The 25,224-nt window shown below is 38.8% G+C and overlaps 1 protein-coding gene and 1 pseudogene across 1 annotated transcript; one reads left to right on the forward strand and one right to left on the reverse strand.

Moving 5' to 3' along the window:
* The first annotated feature begins 2,558 nt into the window (after nt 1–2,558).
* Nucleotides 2,559–2,915, forward strand: LOC132620242 (uncharacterized mitochondrial protein AtMg00810-like). Its single transcript, XM_060334922.1, has one exon. It carries the CDS (start codon nt 2,559–2,561, stop codon nt 2,913–2,915), a length of 357 nt encoding a protein of 118 aa, XP_060190905.1.
* A 632-nt stretch (nt 2,916–3,547) lies between these two features.
* On the reverse strand, nt 3,548–23,461 carry LOC132620243 (receptor kinase-like protein Xa21; annotated as a pseudogene).
* Between the last annotated feature and the right edge of the window lie 1,763 nt (nt 23,462–25,224).

The following is a 25,224-nucleotide window of genomic DNA, read 5'->3' on the forward strand; positions in this document are numbered from 1 at the left end:
CATTAAATGAGTATGATGAGACATGGAACGATTGGTGCTCGGTAGTTAGCCCCGGGTACCCGTCGCGACCCCTAGTTGGGTCGTGACAGAATTGAATCGGAGACTATACTCTCGGGCGCTCATATTCCCTTGCCTTAGATTTAAAAACCTATCCGCTCTAGATCGGCGGACCTCAGGTGGTAAGTAGTGGCGGATGAAGGCATCTACGAATTCCTGCCAAACCGAAGGAGGCGCATTCTTCCCCCTTGATAACCTCCAGTTGTTATACCATAAGACTGCCACATCCCGGAGTCTATAAGATGCTAACTCTACCGATTCGGTCTCCGAGGCATGCATGATATCCAGTGTTCGCAACATCTCATCAATGAAACTTTGCGGGTCTTCTTCTGGCTTTGACCCGAAGAACTCCGGGGGATTTAAAGTGAGGAAATCACGGGCTCTCGTACTGGATGGACAATCACCCGGACCTGTATTTTGCCGTTGTGCCTGGGTGGCAACTAACTGTGTCAATAGGTGTATGGCCTCGGTCACTTGCTGACCCGAAGCAACCGACGGAGGAATTGGAGCTGGAGCTCCTCCTTGCTCTTCCGCATTGGGCGGGGTAGAAGACGTATTTGACAAAGCCTCATTGTATGATCCACCTTCCTCTATATTCCTCGGAGGCTCTCTTTCTACCCGCCTCTTTGGTGCATTCTTGCCCTTCTGGGCGGCTGTAGCTTTTCCCTTTGGCGGCATTCTGAAATCATAACACACTTATTAGGGGAGAGTAAAATCCCACACAAGGCTCTATCGCACGATTTCATAAGAAGAAGGATGGTCATATTTCCTAAATTCCCTGTAGCCTCCTGTTTATTGATGTGGCGCGCAACACACCATAAACAAGACTCTACTAGACACAGCTCGTAGACATTTCCTAGGACTGAACTGCTCTGATACCACTTTTCAGGGCGTATGTATGTAAAAATCAATTATGTCTTCTTATGAAAAACGATTGCCTAATGATTATGATTTGAGGAAAAATTGATGGAAAAGCGTAAATAAGTATGATGAGCAATAGCACGAGCGGTGCTCGGTGGTTAGCCCCGGGTACCCGTCGCGGCCCCTAGCTGGGTCGTGACAACTAGGAAGTCTAGCAGGCCTCACAAACCTTCTATATGGCTTACAGATTATGCTCATATTTCTTCCTCCTCTACTCCTTACCCCACTCTGATTCCATTTCCTACTCCTCCTTGTCTCCTTCCTATATCTCTTGTCTCAACTCTTATTCTTCTATATCTGAGCCCACAAATTTTCATCAAGCTGCTCAGGATCCAGCTTGGGTTCAAGCTATAAACCTTGATTTACAGGCCCTCATTGACAATCACACTTGGATGTTGTTGACTTACCTGCAGGGAAGAAGCCCATTGGTTGCAAATAGGTGTACAAGGTGAAATATAAGGCTGATGGTATTGTTGAAAGGTACAAGGCAAGAGTGGTTGCCAAATGTTTTACTCAGCAAGAAGGTTTGGACTATCAAGATACCTTTTCCCCAGTTGTGAAGATAGTCACTGTCAGATGTGTCATTTCCCTTGCTACTCAGTCCTCTTAGCCCATTTTTCAGATGGATGTTTATAATGCTTATTTGCAGGGTGACTTACATGAAGAAGTCTATATGTCTTTGCCTCAGGGATTTGATAGCCAGGGAGTTTAAGGTATGCAGGCTACTCAAATCACTGTATTGATTCAAACAGGCTAGCGGACAATGGAACATGAAGTTGACAAATGCCTTGGTGCAGTCTGGTTTTCATCAAAGTAAATCAATTGTTCCTTGTTTTCCAAGACATATGACACTGATATTGTAATCATCCTAGTACATGTGGATGACCTTCTTATTACAGGCAGCAGCATCATACTAATTCAAGAAGCCAAAGATATTTTGAATCACAGTTTCAAGATGAAGGATTTAGGAAATCTGAGATTCTTCCTTGGGATTGAATTTGCCAGGTCAACTAAAGGAATACTCATGAACCAAAGGAAGTATGCATTGGAATTAGTCTCAGAATGTGGTCTAGGAGGTGCTAAGCCAGCTACTACTCCTTTAGAGGAAAATCAGAAGTTGACAAGCATAGAATATGACCAGGCCTTTGATATTGGTAAGGACAAGAAACTGCTAGACAAGGAAATAGAAGACAAGGGGATATACCAAAGACTTATTGGGAGATTGTTGTTGTGAGGATCCGCAGGTGTTACCCATACATGCTGCGGGTTGCCCTCCATGACATACATGCTTGACATACTTGGGCATTGTAGCAAGGATCACAGACAGTTCGCACAATAAACCATCTCCACGCTGCAGCGCTATGGGTATCGAACCCGTGACCTCTTGCCCTTTGTCTTCCACAGAGGGAAGCTCCTCTTACCAATTGAGCTGCAGCTCAATTGGTAAGAGGCGCTTCCCTCTGTGGAAGACAAAGGGCAAGAGGTCACGGGTTCGATACCAGCCGCTGCAGCGTATATCGAATCGTCTGTGTCTCTTGCTCATACAATGCCCAAGTATGTCATGTCATGTACGCATGTTCATGGGGTGCGGTCCTGGGTCATCCAGGCGTACCTTGAGGGTTTCACAGTCGTCTGGTCGCATCCATACTGTGGGGTCCTCACAGTTGTACTTGGCAACTACTAGACCAGACATTTCTTATGCAATACAACACCTCAGTCAGTTCATGCATGCTCCAAAGATGTCACATTATGAAACTGCTTTACATGTAGTAAGATACATAAAGGGTAATCCTAGACTTGGACTATTGATGACCAACAAACAGTCAAATAAGATCACAGCACACTGTGATGCTGACTGGGCATCCTGCTTGTTGTCAAGGAAGTCAGTCACAGGATTTTGCATCAAGTTGGGAGACTATCTCGTTTCATGGAAATAAAAAAAACGAAGCACGGTGTCTAGAAGTTCAGCTAAGGCTGAATATAGAGCCATGGCAAGCACAGTTGCAGAGTTGGTATGGCTTGAAGGATTGTTGAAAGAATTAGGACTGAAGTTAGAGTTACCAATGGAACTGAAATGTGACAGCAAAGCTGCCTTGCAAATTGCTTCTAATCCTATGTATCATGAAATAACTAAACATATAGAGATAGATTGTCATTTTATAAGGGAAAGGATACAGCAGGGAATAATCAGAACTGAGTTTGTTCCCAGCAAAGAGCAAATAGCAGATGTATTGACTAAAGGACTGGGGAGGAAATTACATGATGATATGGTGTGCAAGTTGGCTATGCTGAATGTATTTCATCCCTCAACTTGAGGGAGAGTGTAGAGATAATAAGCAGCTTACATGTCTTGTACCTTGAGTATGCAAGCATGAGTTGTACATAGTTAAGTTAATGCTCCATGATTAGGTGATTTAGTGCTTAGCTGTCAATAGCTACAGGGGTACATATATATATATATATATATATATATATATATATATATATATATATATATATGACATTGTACAGATTCATTTACAAGTTTTGATGAAATAAAATTACACAAAATTCTCCCCAATTCTCAGTCTCATTTCTCTCTCAATTCTTCATCTCCTTCACTGTGTTCTTGCTTGATTTTCCCTTCAACAAAAAATAGCTAATTAGAACAAAGCAGTCAAAATATAATTAGATAAGTCCTTCAAATACAAAACAAACAACAACAAAAAACAATTAAAAAAAAAATCAGCATTTGGCCTTAACTCATCGGAATGAAACTCCTAAATTGCTTCAAGAGAAAACCTGTCGTCTAATTGCGTTCCGGATTTCAAAGTGCTTGTTTGATCTTGGTGCACATCAAACTATCATGTCGAAAAGAAAAAGAAAAAGAAAAAAAATCATACCAGCAATGGAAGAATATAAAAAATATCATTTGCAAAATTAATAGAACGGAATGAACGACCAGTTCATACTATTGGAGGCTATATCCACAAAAGTTGATCCAAATAATTTTTGGCTTTTGCTCTTCCTTTCTTCCCCAACGTAAGTATGTAACCTCTACTCCTCTGTTCCCCAATGTTTTCTTTTCCAGATTGAACTATTAATTGCCACATTAATCTATACTAATGATGCAGCATTCTAACTATATAGAAGAGCCGGTTGGGCTCCTTTTTCGTCGTCCGTTGTGGGCCCATAAAAAAAATTATGGGCCTCATATATATTAAACAACAACTAAAATAAATAAAAATAAAAAATTGTGAGCCCCATATATATTAAACAACAACTAATATTACAAAAAACAATGTGAGCCCCATATTAAACACCAACCAATATTTAAAAAAAAAAAAGGTACAACAAGTGGAACCTACCATCTCCAAACTCAGGGGAAAAAAAAATTGAACCCCATATTAACAAAACAAGCAATATAAAAAAAAAAAAAAAAAACGAATCTCATATTAAAAAAAACAAACAATGTCAAAAAAAAAGTGCAGACTTTGTATTCGTAGCAAACACTAATATAATAAAGTTTTAAATACGGAGCACAAACTACAATGTTATATTAATCGTGTTTTGAACATAGTATCCCATATTGACAAAATCAAGCAATATAAAAAAATAAAAAAATAAAAAGTGAAATAAAATCAAGCAATATAAAAAAAAAATGAAACTCATATTAAAAAAAAACAATGTCAAAAACAAAAATACAGATTTTGTATTCGTAGCAAACACTAATATAATAAAGTTTTAAATACGGAGCACAAACTACAATGTTATATTAATCGTATTTTGAACATAGTATCCCATATTGACAAAATCAAGCAATATAAAAAAAAAAAAGTGAATCCCATATTAAAAAAACAAACAATGTAAAAAAAAAATGCAGACTTTATTCGTAGCAAACACTAGTATAATAAAGTTTTAGATACGAAGCACAAACTACAATGTTATATTAATCGTGTTTTGAACGTAGTGTATATATATATATATATATATATATATATATATTATGCATAAAAATAGTGCAAACTAATAATGTCCAAAAGGGTGGGCCCCACACTAAATAACACCAAGCAATATAAAAAAAATAAAAAATAAAAAGAAACTATATAAAGCATGAGTTTAGACCCATGCTTCGTCGTTCGTTGTCCCTTAAAAAAAAGGGTGGGCCCCATACTAAATAACACCGAGCAATAAAAAAAAGGAAGAAAAAAAAATGGAACTCACCATCTCCAAACTCATGAGAATAAAAAAGGTGGACCTCATATTATCAAAATCAAGCAATATAAAAAAAAAAAAAAAAAAACTGAATCCCATATTAATGTTAAAAAAAAAGTGCTGACTTTGTATTCTTAGAAAACACTAATATAATAAAGTTTTATATACGAAGCACAAACTACAATGTTATATTACACGTGTTTTGAACATATATATATATATATATATATATATATATATATATATATATATGCATAAAAATAGTGCAAATTAATAATGTAAAAAAAAAAGTGCACTCCATATTAAAAAATCAAACAATATTCATGTAATTTCCAAAGTATCTCATTAAGTCAATAATGATGGATTCATTGCCACGTGCGTATCAATCCATTAGTGGGAGCAAATGAAATTGACTTTCTTCAAAAGATTAAGTAGTCAAACCATACAATTTTTTTTTTTTTTTTATACTAGCCTGAGATCTAATCTAGATATTAAACTGTTGTATCTGCTATTCCGCCATGTCATTTATTTGTTATGTTTACTAAAATAAATATACTTAAAATATTTATATTTTAAAATAAGATAGAATTTAGTTATTTTTTTATTTTTATTCTTACTTTAATAAATGTGAAAAGACATTAATGTCATAAAAAAAATCAAATGGAGATCAAATAATGAACAAGGAAAATTAGTCAAATTATAATTCTAATCGACGTTTTCTTAAAAAACCATACAAAAGACAACATGACAAGTAAAATGAGCTAAACCGAGAATATTTACCAAAAATTAAAAACTAGTATTTCTTCGTTTAAATAGAAAATCAATTTTTACTTTGTTTCGTTAAACATGTAAAATTAATTTAATAATTTGAATTAGAATTGTCCAAATGAAAATTTGATAAAAAATAATAACTATTTTACACCTTTAAATTAATCGAATTAAAATTGAAAGTAGCAACTAATGCTTAAATATTACTATTGTTTTATCTCAAAGAGAGGAAAAATAGTTTCCTTTTAAACAAGCCTTCTCTTTTAAAAAATATTAATAAATTTGCCGATTTTGTATTCGTAGCAAACATTAATATAATAAAATTTTAGATACGGAGCACAAACTACAATGTTATATTAATCGTGTTTTGAACATTATATATATATATATATATATATATATATATATATATATATATATATATATATATATATATATATATATATATATATATAATCATTATTTAAAGACAACTACATACACATAAATGCACTATAATTTAAAATGTTGGGTCCGTGCACATCACGGGCATAAGCCGTCTAGTAAATATTAGAGAGTGGAGTGTTAAATCAGTATGAAAATTAAACGGCTGCTACATTGAAAGGCGAGTAAGGAATGAATTTGATTCACAGGCATTGCTTCATATTAAATTTTGTGTTGCTAGTTATTAAATTCCCACGTGTTGCTTCATATTTAATTTGTGATTATTATCAATGAATTTGGTCCATGTAACCATTAGATGTAACTTTTCAGATTCTCCTGAAGAGAGCTTGCTTTCATGTGTTGACTTCTAATACTGTCTTTACGTAAATAAAATAATTATAAAATTAGATTTTAATTTACTGTAAAGGCAAAATTGTAATCCAACTTTGAAGGTAAGAGTTTTCTATTTTTAGTATAATATGAACGAATATGATTAACATTTATAAAGCTAAAATAGAACAATTTACAACCCAAGTGCTAAAATAAAAATACATTCTTCAAATTGGTAAAATAATTTAGCAAACATATGCAACAAAGCAAGTAATTTGGAACAAGAGCTTCCAAGAAAGTGTTCAACATGCGAGAAGTTGAATCCTGATCTTCTGTAGCATCCCTACAACATCTTTCATGTTTGTCCATCTTGCAGGAGATTCAACACAACAATCTTGTGCCACTTTCATGATCGATGCCACACAATCTAACTTTAAGTAATTATCAATTGGTATTACCAAGTTAGCATCTACAACATCCATTACTGCCTCGGGGAGTGAATTACTTACCCATTGCTTCAAGCTAAGATCTCCCTCGAACATTTCATCATTAGGCTTTTTTCTTGTTAATGTTTCCATCAACATGATCCCGAAACTATGAATATCACATTTTGTTGACACCAATTCATCCAGCCCATACTATATAGTCAAATAATTAATTTAAAGATATAACATCATTTCTTGTTGGAAAAAAAGAAGGAGGAAAAATCAATGGTCAAATTAAAGCAAAAGAATGAGACGTACATGGTGCAATATAACCCAAAGTTCCTACCGTTATTTTAGTGTATAAATCAGTCTCATCGTCACGAAGTAATTTTGAAATACCAAAGTCACTTAGGTGGCCTACCATATCCTCATCCAACAAGATGTTACTAGGCTTCAGATCACAGTGAATCAAGGGCAATGAGCACCCATGGTGGAGATATTCTGTCACGACCCATTTCAGTCTTGGTCATGTGGGCACCTACCTTTCCCACCTCGGTAGGCGAACCCTTATTTCACGTTCACAATTAAATAAGATAATAGCGGAAGAAGTAAAACGACATAAGTCTCATAATGTAGCATAACATAGATAAGTGCGGAAATAACCGAATCCACCCCAGTATCAGGTCTGGTTATACAACAACATCTAATCCAAAAACTAAGTCTGAATAATAATACATAATTGTCTCAAATGATGTCTTGAAAAAAAGTAAGACACAAATAGTAGAGGAGTCTCCGAGGTCAGCGGACGCCATGCCACCCTGGGAACTCAAGTAAAAGGCTGAGAAGTCGACCAACCACGAGTCAGAGAAGTCGATCCGACCTGGTACTCTGCATTCATAAAAGAATGCAGCAAGTGCAGGTTAGTACAAACACAGTACTGGTAGGCATCATCGGCCAGCCAAGCATAGATGACATAATTCAGAACATAAGCAGATAGCAAAGAATTCGATAAGTATAAGATAATACAATCACAACCAATTAGCCATCATCGCCTATGTAAAACATCTAACCCCAATTGTACCGAGTCTGAATAAGTCAATCCAATTCAATCATACCAGTAAATACCAAGTCATCCCAAGTAAATGTCAGATCTTCGTAACAACCATAAGTGCAATGCAATGCCCGATGCGTCAATGCAATGCAATGCAAAATGTATGAATGTAATGCCGTGCCATGCAAAAAAGGTGTACACATGTACTCCGGACGGAAATATCAATGTTTCGGCAGCACAACCCAGCGTGACTCGCGAAGTGTAAGTGCCACCCGTCTCGGTTCTTTGCCCAACAGACAGACGGGACCCCGGATCTTTGCTCACGGGGGGAATCCTCTCCAACACCACCCTGGGGGACCTGCGGAGTCCATGCACCAATAACGATTCCGGGACAACATCGGAACTCGTCCATACAACAATGATGCCAGCACAGATCATCAGTCATCGGCCTCTCACAATCACTCAAGTAAAATAGTTTATCAACATCAGTTCACTCAATCCACGATACCGGGTATTCACCGACTATCGGCCATGCATCATGAATATGTGAGAATGAATGCAATGCATATATCACGTACCAAAAACCAAGTTCAATAACACAAGTACCACGAGGGAAATATGTCAACAATGTATCATAATACAATACCAATAGTGGTCTGCTATCAACATATATATATATATATATATATCATAAGTACCATAAGGGGTACGCCAATCATGCATTATAACGCAATACCAACACAGTGCATAATCCATAACTCAGTCACATTCAGTCATGACATTAACATAGACTCAGATATCTATCGCTACTAGTAGCGTCAATCGCCAAATAAAACAATTGAGCACACACAACGGGGTAGCTAGTCCCAACACACAACAGAACCTAACCTAAGGCAATATCCAACCCAACTTCATACCCGAAGGTTCGCATGCTGTCTCCGACATTACATTCTAAATATGTGATTCGCTATGCATAGTCTCACTAGAGGTAAACCATAACCTACCTGGACTGCCGAACCGCTACACCAACAAGTCACTCTTTTTCCTTGCCCTTCCTCTGAATCTCAGAACCAAAGTAGTCTAAGCATAATTGAATTCTATATTAGAAATCATGAATATTGATACTAATATTGCTATGATATTAATTAGGTCCAATTTAACCCATGAAATTGGGAAAACGAGCCCGCAAGGGCAAAACGGGAAATTCGATGGTCAATTATCAAATTAAATTCTAGATGATCATAACCCAATCATTAATTGTTGATTTAACTCAAGAATTATCTCAAATCTGATTTCAATAGAAAACCCCCAAATTAGGTATGAACCCTAATTTCCCAAAGCCTAACAGTACTTTAAAAAAAGGGCGTTTTTGACCAAAAAATTTAGACCACATTTTTGGTCAAAATAAATCGACCACGCGCGGTCAAAAAATCAAGAATTTAATTTTTATTTTATTTTCAGTAGGATTTCGACCACTCGGGGTCGATTTTTTAAAATGAAAATATAATTTCGACCACGTGTGGTCGAAATTAAATTTTATATAAATAATAAATGGGAAACGTTTAAATTAAAAAGTAAAAAAAAAAACAATTTTCGACCACAAATTGGACCACGTTTATACCACATCTGCTGGTAATTCACTTTCCAATTGAAGCTTTTTCTCTCTCTCTTTCCTCTTTCCCTCTCCTCTCTCTACCCACACACACCACCTCTCTCCTTCTCCTCTCTACCCACACCACCAGCCCACCGCCCCACTAGCCCAGACCCTCAACCCACCGCCTTCCGACCATCGCCAGTCCACCGTCGGCGGCGCAACCCATTATTTTCAGGTACGTTTTTTTTTTTCCAATGTCATGAACACTTACCAATGCATAACAATCTCATGTTATTAGCTACATTACATTCTATATTTAGTAGATTTGATAACTTTATTTAGTGTTCAATATTTGTTTTAGGGTTTATATTATGTTAATTGTTTTTTGGATTTTGAATTGAAATTGAATAACAGGGCTGTTTCGGTCCCTTTTTGGGACTATTTTGATTCTTTATTTATGTGCTATTTATTTATTTTGGTTCTTTATTTATGTGCTCTTTATTTATTTTATGTTCTCTTTATTTATTTTTTCTTTCCATTATGAAGTGCTAACATTATTGAGGCTACTGGGTACTTAAGCACGTATTGTTTTCCGCCCAATATTATATTTTTTTGTTTGGAAGCTAGCAATGACATATAAAGATATTGTTTAAGCACCGAATCTTACAATGTAATTATAGATTAAAGGTGGTTGAGTGCCTGCAACTTAAAACTTCTAGGTCCGCAAGACTCTGTTGCTCCTCTACCTTCTTTCCGTTCTTTTTGGGCGCTTAAGTTGTCAATTAGCAAAGTTTTCAACAATGCAACTAGTCAATGGAAAATAATAGAAGTATATTTCAGTAGCAAAGTTTAAGTTGTCATTCTTTTTGGGCGCTTAAGTTGTCAATTAGCAAAGTTTTTGGGCTGTTTTGGTCCATTTTTTTGGAGTATTTTGGTTCATTGTTTTGGGACTGTTTTGGTTCAGATTTTGGGACTGTTTTTGTTATTTTTTGGGACTGTTTTTGGTCATTTTTTGGATTGTTTTTTGGGACTGTTTTTTCGGAGTGTTTTTTTTGGACTGTTTTTTGGGACTATTTTTGTGGACTATTTTTTGGGACTGTTTTTTGCGGACAGTTTTGAGAGACCATTGAATCAAATGGAGTATAAATCATCTTTGACACATATCTTGTTAAATTGCCCAGAAGTTCAACCTTATTATGAGTAAGTTTACAAAAAATTGCAAATTTTCATCATTTAAATTGAGAATAGGGGCTAACCTAAATTCCATTTTGTTGAACAGTCTCTTTGTGGAGATACATGGCCAAGAAACAGTGTCCGAACAATTTGGGACTTGGTTTAAAAATTATGTAAGTTTTATATATAATTTTCTAACCTAATGTAGCAACATTACTAAGTTTTGAGTTCTAATATTTCTAACTTTCTAATACTTAACTTTTAATAGGTTTACAAAAATCTGTGTGGTTTTCATCAACAATTTTTGATGGACTTATCTTGGGGACCAACTAGTGTCCATTGTATGGACAAATATGTTGTTAATGGTTTCAAATTTAATACCCGAGAGTGTGCTAACCACATGAAAACTAATAACAGTGGTGTGTGGGTTAAAGGTGCTGATGGTGTTGATTATTTTGGTGTAATTGAAGAGATCTTAGAGTTAGATTATTCTGGTTGGCCTCTCAAAAAGATTGTTCTTTTCCTATGTAAATGATTTGATCCAACCCCAAAAAGAGGTACGAGGGTACTGGAGGAGTGCAATATAATTGAAGTAAAGCACAAGCGGCGGTATGCAGGTTACGATCCTTTCATCATTGCACACAATGTTAAGCAGGTGTACTATGTCCCTTATCCATTAAGACCAGATAATTCTGATTGGTGGGTAGTTATTAAAACCAAGCCGATTGGTCGTGTGGAAGTTGAGAATGATTTGCCTGCTGCCTTTCAGACTGACGACACATCACATGTTAACCAACTAGTCAACTCAGAATTAGAAACTGAACTGGAGCATCCAGAACATATATTAGAAGAAGTGGATGTAGCACAAGTTATTCATGAAGTAGAAGAAAATGATGAAATTGAAACAAGCGATGAGGAAGAATGGTCAGACGAGGAAGAAAATGATGAAAATTAGCTTGTATTTCATCTTAGAACTATTTAATAACTGTAGTTTTATTTAATTGATTGTAAGACTTATAAGTATCTGAATCTTAATTGAATGTAAGATTTATAAGTGTCTCATATTGTTTGGGTATTTGGTTGGTATTTTATGTTTTGCATATTTACTAACTTCAGTAGTTCAATGCTAATGTCATTTTGGTGTTTTTTGTTTTGTGTGTTAGTATTTACCATTAACATTTAATCTTTGTTTCATAATTTAATTGCAGTACTTACTTATATTTATTTTGTAGATGGCAGGTGATAAAAAGGGTAAGGCTATTGCGAAAGCCCCAAAAAAGTCAAAAAAGAAGGGTTTGTATATACCACCAGAAGGCATAGAGCCAGGTCCCCTTCGGATTGGAGCTAGAGATCCTGCACCTTGCCTTCCACCACTTGGACCGCCGATGTCAGGTGTTGCAGATGGGTTGTCATGGAGTCAGCCGACTGGCCATGTCGCAGTGCCACCATATTTTTGGCCTCAGGGCGAGACATAGCCACATGGACGACGATCTCAGTCCCCTATCACACCTTCCACGATCCCACATGGCCTCCCTGAGTTTTATCATATGTCACAGCGAGCGGCTAGAAGTGGTACTCCGACAGTTACTCCTAGCTCGACTGTGTCACAGCCATCGACATCATCTACTCCACATGTTGGGACGTCGGAGCGTGAAGAAAGTAGCTCTGATTCTGACGAAGAACGTCCCAAAAAAGGAGACCCTCCACAGGTTTTGAATTTTGATATGAATGGTCGTCTCATAATCGAGCTAGTTGGATACACGTAAGTTTATTTAGTTTGCATAACTTATTTATTTTATTATAAGACATCTAATTTTATAGTATCTAATTATCTTATTGTTTTAATGCAGCTTCTATCCAGGCAAAGCAACTAAAAGGATTTCAAAGACGATCAAAGGACTCTATAGAGACGTTGTTCCGTCTTGGGGCAAGGTGCCAGTGAAAGTGAAGAAGCAGATGTTTTTCGAGTTTAGGGTATTTAATATTTGTAGTAAAATACTATATGTTGATTGTTTATGGGATATTCCTTTAATATGCTCCCTACTCATATTAATTTCTTTGCAGACAAAGTTTTCCTGGAAGCCGGAACATCATGATTTAGTAGCGCAGAACTTTGAGAAAAAAGCGGCGAAAATACTTAAGGAGGCGTTACTTAGAGCTCGTAATAATTGTGTGCAGCCTGATTGGATCCAAGATGAATGGTGGAAGGACCTGCTGCACTACTGGGCAACTGATCCGACTTTTTTGAAACGAAGAGAAAATAGGAAGGCCGCTAGAGCCTTAATGAAGGGTGGATCGCTACACACTAGTGGCGCCACAAGTCAAGTGGACTTGATGAAGTGGCTGGTATGTCTCCTTCTTTAGCTTTGTCAAGTGACATTTTTTATTCTTGTTGGTTCAGATTTTTGAGACTGTTTTGGTTCTTTATTTTTTTGGACTGTTTTGGTGATTTTGTTGGATTGTGTTGGTTCAGTTATTTGGGACTGTTTTAGTTCAATTTTGGGATGGTTTTTGTTATTTTGTTGGACTGTTATTTTGAACAGTTTTTTAGGGCTGTTTTTGGACTATTTTTTTTCGACTGTTTTTTTGGACTGTTTTTTGTGGACTGTTTTGTGCGGACTGTTTTTTCTAGACTGTTTTTTTTTTTTACTGTTTTTGGTCATTTTATTGTACTGATTTTTGGCACTGTTTTGTGGACTTTTTTTTGGGACAGTTTTTTTTTTTTAACAGTTTTTTGCTGACTTTTTGTTGGGACTGTTTTTGCGGACAGTTTTTGCGGACTTTTTTAATTGTTAATTTTGATTTGTTTGTAGGAGCTCCAGAGGAGTCAGGCGGTACCTCAAGATGAGATCTTCAAGATTACTCACACGAGGAAGGAGAAGAACGTTGATGGTACAGACCGATGGGTTGAGCCAAGGGCTAAGCGAACTTGGGTAAGTCATTAGTTAACAATAATAATATATGTTTTGTACTAAATTAAACTATTAACATTGTATCCTTCAATTTTAGAACGAATTTCAACAACACTTTGGGGATTTTCGAGCCACTCAGCCAAGTACCACGCAAATGGCTGACGAGTTAATACAGCAACAATGGATTGAGAAGGTTGCTCCCCCAACAAGGCATGGGACTGTTTATGGGATGCCTAATCGAGCCTTTCGTCGATACCCGTCGGCCCTTGAAGCCGTAGGTGTTACTGTTGATGGGACAGTTGATCTTAAGGAGTATGAAGCTATGAAACATCAAGTTGACCTGCTAACAAGAATACTTAATTCCTCGGAGGCCAGGATGTTGGGTATGCAAGCCCAGATTAATAGCTTACTTAATTCGCGGCAGTTTCTGATTCCCCCGTGTCCTGGGCATGCTCGTAGGTTACATCCTCCTAGACAACCCCGACCTTCCCAAGGTAGACGACGTTGGTCACAAGCTGACATAAATCATGCTGTTGTCGATGAGTCTAGTGGGGAGGATACGGATCATGTCTCTAACACCGAACATTGACCTTTTTTATTAATGTGCTTTTGGATTCTAATTCTGCTATGTTTAAATGGATATGTATATGAATGTAGTTTTAATTTGAACTAGAAGTACTTTTAATTTTAAGATGTTTAAGTGTTTGAACGTAGTTTATGATGTTTAAGTGTTTGAATGGACAATGTTTAAGTGTTCAAGTGTTTGAACATTGTTTATGGTTGTTGTGTTGCATTGTTGATGAATTGGATGACTGTTTTGGTTGATGAATTTGGTTATTTGAAAATTTGCAGGTGGGATGTCAAAAACAGGCAAATGCTGGAAAAAAATATTCCAGAATTTCGACCACAGGTGGTCAAAAATCATCCCAGATATTTCACAATTTCGACCACATGTGGTCGAAATTATACCCAGAAAAATACAATTTCGACCACGTGTAGTCGAAATTTAGCAATATGGTTTTCAGATTTCGACCACATGTGGTTGAAATCTGGGCCCAATTTACAATTTCGACTACATGTGGTCGAAATTGTGAAAATAATTTTTTTATATTTAAATATAAATAGTGTTTTCGACCACACGTAGAAGAAAAAGTTAAATATATAATTTAATATAAAAATAATTTTTCGACCACATGTGGTCGAAAATAGTTTTCCCTTAATTTCTGTAGAATGTGATTGCGACCACGTGTGGTCGAAAATTTCAACCACACATGGTCGAAAAAAAATTTCGACCTACCTGTTAGCGACCTACGCGTGTGGTCGAAAAATTGGTTGAAATAACGACCTTTTCGACCTCGTGTGATCGAAATTTTTGGTCGAAAATTCTGATTTTTTTAGTAGTGTAAATCCAACGTTAAAAGTGGAAGATATGGTGTTACTAAGCTTAGATTCGTCACATTTTAGTGTTAACAACATAAATTTTATCAATTATAACCCTAGGGAGAAGTTTCCCAAAATTCTACTTCTAAAGGATTGAAAGGGGAAAGGAACGATTCTAAGATGAGAATGATTAAAGAGAAGTAAGTGATTAGACAGAGCTTTACCTCCAAGAAATTCCTCAATTTCTCCTCAAGAACAACCCTGCTAAGCTCCAATATCGAGTTATAACATAATGAGGGTCTAAGTCTTGTTTTATGGTACATTTAATGAATTTTCCTTGCCCGTGACCGCCACGTCGAAGGAAGGGCCGCTACAGCGGTGCTGCTGCGGCGACTTGGTCACTGCTGCAGCGATCCAGTGCAATTCTCGTATGATCGCCCCAGCGGTCACGATACTGCCATAGCGGTACCGCTGGGGCGGGTCTGGTGCCGCCGTTGCGGGCACCAGACACGAGAAATCCTGCATTTCTCTAAGTCTTGTCTCGAATTTCTGGGTTATTCCTGAGGCGATCTGCTCACATCCCGACCACCTAAACCTATACGAAAATATGCTACGAACGCTCTCGTGGTCTCAGAATTCCCAACGGAGGTCCTGTTGACCGAGTCAACCACCGGTGTTTACTTCCCATTTCCCGCTTAAGGTCCCGAAATGCACTTCAATGCATTGGGAACCGAACCACTACACATACAAGTTCTAAATAACCCTCCGGACCTCTCAGACTTGATGAAACTCCGAAAAAAGTTCATTTGCCCAAAAGTCAACCTCGGGCCAAAATGAGTCAATAAATTCTCGAAAGTGGTGAAAGTGCCCAAAAGAACTATAATGACCAAATGGGTCGTTACATCAGATACCAATTGAACCATAGCTCGTCCCCGAGCAAAGAAAAGAAAGAAGGCAGGGGAAATACCCGAATCATGGAACAACTGGGGATATCGGCTACGCATATCGGACTCAGTCTCCCAAGTAGCCTCTTCCATGGGGGGGGGGGGGGGGGGTTTCCATTGTACCTTCACAGAAACAATCCCCTTGGACCTCAATTTCCGAACCTGCCTATCCAAGATCGCAATAGACTCCTCCTCATAAGTCCAATTCTCATCAAGTAATATAGAATCCCAACGAGTAATATAAGTACCATCGGCATGATATTTCTTCAGCATCGAGATGTGAAACACTAGGTGAACTCCTACCAAGCCTAGCGACAATGCTAACTCATAAGCTACATCACTGATACAATCCACAATCTCAAATGGGCCAATGTATCTAGGGGTCAACTTGCTCCTCTTACCAAACCTCATAACAGCCTTCATGGGTGAAACTTTCAATAGAACTTGGTCCCCAATAATAAATTTCAAATCCCGGACCTTCCGATCCGCATACATCTTTTGCCGACTCTGAGCTGCCACAAGCCTAGACTGAATAGCCCTCACTTTATCAAGGGACTCTCTCAATAGATCCGTGCTCCCAGGTCGAGCCTCGAAACCATCGAACCAACCAATCAGAGATCTACACCTCCTCCCATACAAGGCCTCAAAAGGCGCTATGCCAATACTCGAATGATAACTGTTGTTATATGCAAATTCCACCAAAAGCAAGTGTTGATCCCAATGACCACCAAAGTCAATAACACAAGCGTTCAACATGTCCTGGAGCACCTGATTGGTCCGCTCGGACTGGTCATCGGTCTGGGGATGGAAGGTTGTACTGAACTCCAATCGGGTACCCAACTCGTCCTAAAATGCTCTCCAAAATCGGGAAGTGAAGATAGTACCTCGATCAGATACCCCGAAAATAGGGATTCCATGCAATCTTACAATATCCCGAATATACATCTTGGCTAACTTTTTCGCGGTATAAGAAACCTGAACCGGGACAAAGTGAGCGGACTTAGTCAGTCGGTCCACTATTATCCAAATAGAATCAAACTTGCCAAGAGTCTTCAGAAGACCCGCGACAAAATCCATGGTAATCCTCTCCCACTTCCACTCGGGAATGGGCATCCTCTGAAATACCCCATCAGGTTACTTGTGCTCATACTTTACCTACTGACAATTTCCATACTTGGCCACAAAGTCAACTATATCCCTTTTCATACGCTGCCACCAATAGTGTTGTCTTAAGTCTCGGTATATCTTAGTCGCTCCCGGATGAATAGAATAGCTAGAGCTATGGGCCTCAAATAAGATCAATTGAATCAGATCACTAACACGAGGAACACATACGCGCTCTCTAATCCTCAGAATACCCTCAAAATCAACCATGGCCTCCTTGGCCTCCCCTCTAGACACCCTATATCGGATCTTTCTCAACTGAGGATCCTCGGACTGGCAAGCCTTGATCCGATCTGATCTCGCCTCTATACAGCCCAAAATCCGACCCAGGGCCGAGATGTCGAGACGGACAAAACAATTGGCTAGATTTTGAACCTCCATGGCCAACGGATGCTCGGAAACAATCAATCGAGCTAAACTACCCATATTCATCGCCTTGCGACTCAACGCGTCACCAGGGTAGTATAGAATAGAGATGTCATAGTCCTTCAGGAGCTCCATCCATCGGCGCTGCCTAGAATTTAGATCTCTCTAGGTAAATGCATGCTAAAGGCTATGGTGATCGGTAAAAACTTCACAATGGACACCGTACAAGTAATGCCTCCAAATCTTCAAAGCGAAGACTACGACCAACCGCTCCAAATCATGGGTGGGGTAATTCGTCTCGTGAACTTTCAACTGACGGGAAGCATAAGCTATCACCTCACCCTCCTGCATCAATACGACACCCAAATCTATACGGGATGCATCACAATAGACAGCGAAGTCCTTGCCTTCCACAGGTAAGGCTAGGATCGGGGCTATAGTCAAAAGAAGCTTGAGCTTTTGAAAGCTCTCCTCACAATCATCCGTCCATTGGAAGGGTACGTCCTTTTGAGTCAATCTAGTCAAGAAAAAAGCAATGGATGCGAAGCCCTTCACAAAACGACAGTAATAACTAGCCAAACCCATGAAGCTACGAATCTCGGTCTAACTGAGCATCACCTCTATGAGAAGTCCCTCCTCGACCACCGGATGACATAAGAGTCCTCGACAGCTGATAATACCCCCTCAGTCGGGGACACTTCCTGGAAATATGTCCAATCTCCCCACAGGAGAAACAGGTAAGGGGGGTCGAGTGCTGAAACACTAAAGCTGAAGAACCGGATGAAGCAGTCCTGTCCACTGGTCTAGAGAATGAACTCTCAGGAGCTCTCTGCCTAGGTGGCTCACTAGAGGAAGCCTGTAGTGTTGAATGTATGGGACGACCGGAATACGGCTGAGGTGGCCTCGAAAACTGACTGGCACCCATCATACCAGAACCCCCAAAGCTGCCAGTCTGACGCGGCCTCTTGTCACCACCACCAAAAGCACGAGTCATAGCGCCCTCCACCATAGAAGCATGCTCAATAATGGACTGGAAGGAAGCCCCCATAGACTCAATCTGTAGACAAGGAATTTGTAGAGAGCCCACTAGTCCTCCAATAAAGTGTTTGATCCTATCAGCCTAAGTAGGGATCAACAGAGTAGAGTATCGGGCAAAATAGAGGAAACGGGTCATATAAGACTCCAAGGACATGCCCCTTTACTTAAGGTGTAAAAACTGCTCCCTATGAGCCTCTCTCAAAGATCGGGGCACATACTTCTCAAAAAAGGCCCGGTAGAACTGAGTCCAAGTCAAAGAGGGAGAACCCTCAGGTCTGCACACCACGAACTACCTCCACCACTTCTTCGCGTCTCCGCGAAACTAGTAGGACACATAATCCACGCCATGGGTCTCCACTATCCCCATACGGTGTAGTAACTCGTGCATATCAAGAATGAACTCATAGGCATCCTCAGATGAGGTATCAGCAAACCTCGGTGGATCTAACTTCCGGAACCTCCCAACCAACTCTTGGTCCGAAGCAACCATCACCGCGCCCTCCATAGGCCTAATCTAATCTCCGGGAGTGGGTATCACATCTATGCAGAGAGCCATGGCTACCGCGGGATGTACTACCCTCGGAGGTCTCTGCTTAGGGGTTTGTACCCCATCTCTAGTATGGGAGCCACCACCGAGTGTAGTACCACCGGCAGCTGCTTGCTGGGCATCAAGGTGAAGTAATACTCTAGCCATAGTATCATGCATGACTTGATCAGAAGTAACCTCGGGCTGGGTCCGAGCTGGAGCCACATACTCAGGCTCGAGGGACGGAGATCTCTCTCGGCGTTACCCTACCTCCTAAGCTCTACCCCTGGCTGGGGCAGCTCCGCGGCCTCTTGCTCTGCCGCACCCCCTAGTCATCGCTAGCCCTTGCATACCAGTTGTAGCTGTGTGCTCTGACACTTGATCGCGGGCCATAGTAGCTCGAGTCTTCACCATCTGTGAGAGAAGAGATAAGAGTCAGATACCAATTTGATTCTTCCAGATACCAATTTGAAATAAGTAGCATGACGGAAATAAAGAAAGTAAAGTTTCCTAAATGTCTTATATCCTCTCGCAGATAGGTACGGAACTCATCGTACCGATCCACGAGACTCTACTAGACACGCTTTTGTATTAAAGATCGAGTAACCTAGGGCTCTGATACCAACTTGTCAAGACCCATTTTAGTCTTGGTCATGCGGGCACGTACCTTTCCCACCTCGGTAGGCGAACCCTAATTTCACGTTCACAATTAAATAAGATAATAGCGGAAGAAGTAAAATGACATAGGTCTTATAATGTAGCATAACATAGATAAGTGCGAAAATAACCGAATCCACCCTAGTATCAGGTTTGGTCATACAAGAGCATCTAATCCAAATACTAAGTCTGAATAATAATACATAATCATCTCAAATGATATCTTGAAAAAAAGTAAGACATAAATAATAGAGGAGTCTCCGAGGTCAGCGGACGCTATGCTTACCCTGGGAACTCAAGTAAAAGGCTGAGAAGTCGATCAGCCACGAGTCAGAGAAGTCGATCCGACCTGGTACTCTGCATTCATAAAATATGCAGCAAGTGCAGGTCAGTACAAACATAATACTATAGGAATCATCAGCCGACCAAGCATAGATAACATAATTCAGAACATAAGCAGATAGCAAGGAATTCGACAAGTATAAGATAATGCAATCACAGCTAATTAGCCGTCATCACCTATGTAAAACATCTACCCCCAATTGTACCGAGTCTGAATGAGTCAATCCAATTCAATCATCACCAGTAAATACCAAGTCAACCCAAGTAAATATAAGATCTTCGTAACAACCATAAGTGCAATGCAATGCCCGATGCATCAATGCAATGTAATTCAAAATGTATGAATGTAATGCCGCGCCATGCAAATGAGGTGTACAAATGAACTCCGGACAGAAATATCGACGTCTCGGCAGCACAACCTAGCATGACTCGCAAAGTTTAAGTGCCAACCGTCCCAGATCTTTGCCTAACAGACAGGCAGGATCCCGGATATTTGTCCACGGGGGGAATCCTCTCCGGCACCACCCTGGGGGACCTACGGAGTCCATGGACCAACAAGGATTCCGAGACAACATCGGAACTCGTCCATACAACAACGATGCCGGCACAGATCATCGATCATCGACCTCTCACAATCACTCAAGTAAAATAGTTTATCAACATCAGTTCGCTCAATCCATGATACAGGGTAATCACCGGCTATCGGCCATGCATCATGAATGTGTGAGAATGAATGGAATGCATATATCACATACCAACAACCAAGTTCAATAACACAAATACCACGAGGGAAATATATCAACAATTTATCATAATACAATACCAACAGTGGTCTACCATCAATATATATATATCACAAGTACCATAAGGGGTAGGCCAATCATGTATTATAACGCAATACCAACACGGTGCACAATCCATAACTCAGTCACATTAAGTCATGACATTAACATAACTCATATATCTATCGCTACTCGTAGCGTCAATCTCCAAATAAAACAATGAGCACACACAATGGGGTGGCTAGTCCCAACACACAATAGAGCCCAACCTAAGGCAATATCCAACCCAACTCCATACCCGAAGGTTCGCATGTTGTCTCCGACATTACATTCTAAATATGTGATTCGCTATGCATAGTCTCACTAGAGGTAAACCATAACCTACCTGGACTGTCGAACCGTAGCACCAACGAGTCACTCTTTTTCCTTGCCCTTCCTCTGAAGCTCAGAACCAAAGTATTCTAAGCATAATTGAATTCTATATTAGAAATCATGAATATTGATACTAATATTGCTATGATATTAATTAGGTCCAATTTAACCCATGAAATTGGGGAAACGGGCCCATGAGGGAAAAACAGGAAATTCGATGGCCAATTATCAAATTAAGTTCTAGATGACCATTACCCAATCATTAATTGTTGATTTAACTCAAGAATTATATCAAATCTGCTTTCAATAGAAAACCCCCAATTAGGTATGAACCCTAATTTCCCAAAGCCTAAATTCAACTTTAAAAGTGGAAGATATGGTGTTACTAAGCTTAGATTCATCACATTTTAGTGTTAACAACATAAATTTTATCAATTATAACAATAGGGAAAAGTTTCCCAAAATTCTACTTCTAAAGGATTGAAAGGGGAAAGGAATGATTCTAAGATGAGAATGATTAAAGAGAAGTAAGTGATTAGACAGAGCTTTACCTCCAAGAAATTCCTCAATTTCTCCTCAAGAACAGCCCTCCCAAGCTCCAATATCGAGTTATAACATAATGAGGGTCTGAGTCTTGTTTTATGGTACATTTAATGAATTTTCCTTGCCCTTGACCGCCACGGCGAAGGAAGGGCCGCTACAGCGGCGACTTGGTCACCGCTGCAGCGGTCCAGTGTAATTCTCATATGATCACCCCAGCGGTCACGATACTGCCATAGCGGTACCGCTGGGGCGGGTTTGGCGCCGCCGTTGCGGGAACCAGACACCAGAAATCCCACATTTCTCTAAGTCTTGTCTCGAATTTCTGGGTTATTCCCGAGGCTATCTGCTCACATCCCGACCACCTAAAATTATACAAAAATATGCTACGAACGCTCTCATGGTCTCGAAATTCCCAACGGAGGTCCCGTTGACTGATTCAACCACCGGTGTTTACTTCTCATTTCCCGCTTAAGGTCCCGAAATGCACCTCAATGTATTGGGAACCGAACCACTACACATACATGTTCTAAATAACCCTTCGGACCTCTCGGAGTTGATGAAACTCCGGAAAAAGTCTGTTTGCCTAAAAGTCAACTTCGAGCCAAAATGAGTCAACAAACGCTCAGAAGTGGCGAAAGTGCCCAAAAGAACTATAACTACCAAACTGGTCATTACATATTCCAACGCACATGCCACATCTATCATTATGCTTAGTCTCTGCATGATGTCTTAGAAGTAATTGTGCGAATATAAACACTTCTCAAGACTCCCATTAGGCATATATTCGAGCACTAAAGCCTTAAAATCAAGGTTGGAACAACTAGTGATGACTTTTACGAGATTCTTATGGTGAAGGTTGTGTAAAACTTCACATTCTGTATCAAAACTCTTGAATGCCGCTTCCAGTTGCAGATTGAATACTTTAACTGCAATAGGAGTCCCACTTCCAAGAATGCCTTTGTAGACAGAGCCAAAACTTCCAGAACCAATCAAATTACTCTCGCTAAGTGCATCAGTTGCTTCGAGCAGCTCATAGTATGAAATTCTTCCTCTTGTTGCGATAGACAATGAATCAGCTCTTTGAATAGCTCTTGTACCTCTTCAATACCTTATCCATACAGACACAAAGGTGATTTGTGCTTTGATGAAGTGGGGCATGGCAGGACACTAAATCTTGAAGGACCACACAATGCTTCATTGTAGATGAAAAACTAACTCGAAAGGTTCTTAAAAGGACCCACTGAGGGTATTTCACCATACAATTTGTTGACATAAACATTGAAATACTTGAGGGTTTGAAGTTTCTCCAAAGATTTGGAAATGATTCCCGATATATTATTATCAGAAAGGGCTAGGAATTCCAAACCTACCACGTTGCTCATTGAACTAGGTATAGATCCTTGTAACTTGTTGTGTCTCAAAAAAAGTTTCTCCAAATTTTGTAATCCTCCAATTTCTCCGGGAATTTCATTTGAAAATTGATTCATTAACAGATTCATTTGTGTCACAACCTTTAGATTTCCAATTTCGAGCAGTAAGAACCACCCATGCTATTTGACGATAAGTCAAGAACCAATAGATCTTTAAGATTCCATAAGCTTGTTGGCATATTGGAATTAAATTTATTAGAACCCAGATGTATCTCTCTAAGGGAAGTAGCATTCCCTAAACAATTAGGAAGAGATCTTTAAAGTTGATCATGACCCAAGTAAATAGCACCCAAATGCTGCAATTTACATACATTAGCTACAACTGTAAGTTTGTTATTAGTCCATTCAAGATCTTGAAGTTTTCTCATGTTGCCAATTGATGTGGGGATCGATCCAACTAAGTTGTTTCCAGAAATATCAAGGATTAATAAGCTGCTTAAGTTCCTAACTTCATTTGGAATCCGTCCGTTGATTTTGCAACCATGGGCAATAAAATTTAAAAGAGATGCGGAGAAGTTCCCTATAGAGACTGGAAGCATACAATTTAGAGGGTTGATAGATACACTAAGTTTAAGTCTCTACAGTTTGTTACAGAATTCAAGAAGCTTAACGATGAGTCACTCCTTAAATTGTTCAGTGCAAAGTTAAGGTACTGTAGATGAGTAAGATATCCAAGGGAGTTGGGAATCAAACCATTGAGTTTGTTGTGTGAAAGGTCTAAATGAGTAAGTTTTGAACAATTGGAGATTGAATGAGGCATAGACCCAACAAGATTGTTGCCTGTATGAGAAACCCTATCAGCCTTGATATGTTGAAGATTTCCATTGCAAGTGAACCACTAAAACTATTATCCCCAAGACCAAGGAACTCCAACTCCACGAGATTGCTTATCTCTTTGGGTATTTCACTTGGATACATATGATGAATGAATGAATACTATTTAGTTTTTTTTTTTTTTGGCAAATTTATACCACTAGACAGTGTGTCTAGTGGTCTTCTATTAATAATATATATTTATATATAGGGTCTTTCTAACCTAGTATATGAATGTAACCATTTTTAGAATGTAGTAGGTTAGATATGTACCCATTTTTTAATTCTCCAAAACACTCTTGCTATTTATTGCGAACACATTAAATATAAGGGCCTTTTTGTCTTCCCACAAAATCCCCCAATTTCTTCTCTACTCAATTTGACAAAAAGTTGTTCTGAACCTGAGAATTAGGCAAACCCACTTCAGCTCATCTCATTTTTATTTATCCATCTCTGCCTGAGGTTAGATTGTTGGTAGGAAAAGTTACTATTCCACAGAATTTGATTGAAATATATAATATGATTTGTTCTGCAAAGAAATGTTTTTTATGTAGATAAATCTCTAGAAATCAAGACCCATTTTCAAGAAATCTTGACTTGTTCTCAAAGATAAATCAATATTCATTATCAGCTGCACGATTGTTCATCTACAATAAATGACTATGGCCTCCAGGTCCAGCGGATCAATCCAGAATTGTAATAATGTTAAGTTTTTTGTAATAATTAAATCTCTAATTATATCTCAATCAGATGATTTTAGAATATATGCATGAATATAGAACTATAAATATTCAGTATGCAAAGCGTTGTCCAAATACTAGTTATTCTAAAAGTGGGAACCAAAAGGTTTTAAAGTTGAATTACCAAAATGTCTATCAAATACTGAACGACTTTTTTTTACCTTGTGAGCCAACATTATTTTAAAAACTTATTTGTAAAAAGATGTAAATACACATTTTACAAATATAACAAAAAGAAAAAGGAGAATTTTTTGTGCTTTTCACCTTTCCGCCAAATGA

The sequence above is a fragment of the Lycium barbarum genome, chromosome 11 (assembly GCF_019175385.1).
Source record: "Lycium barbarum isolate Lr01 chromosome 11, ASM1917538v2, whole genome shotgun sequence".
In the NCBI taxonomy this organism is placed as follows: domain Eukaryota; kingdom Viridiplantae; phylum Streptophyta; class Magnoliopsida; order Solanales; family Solanaceae; genus Lycium; species Lycium barbarum.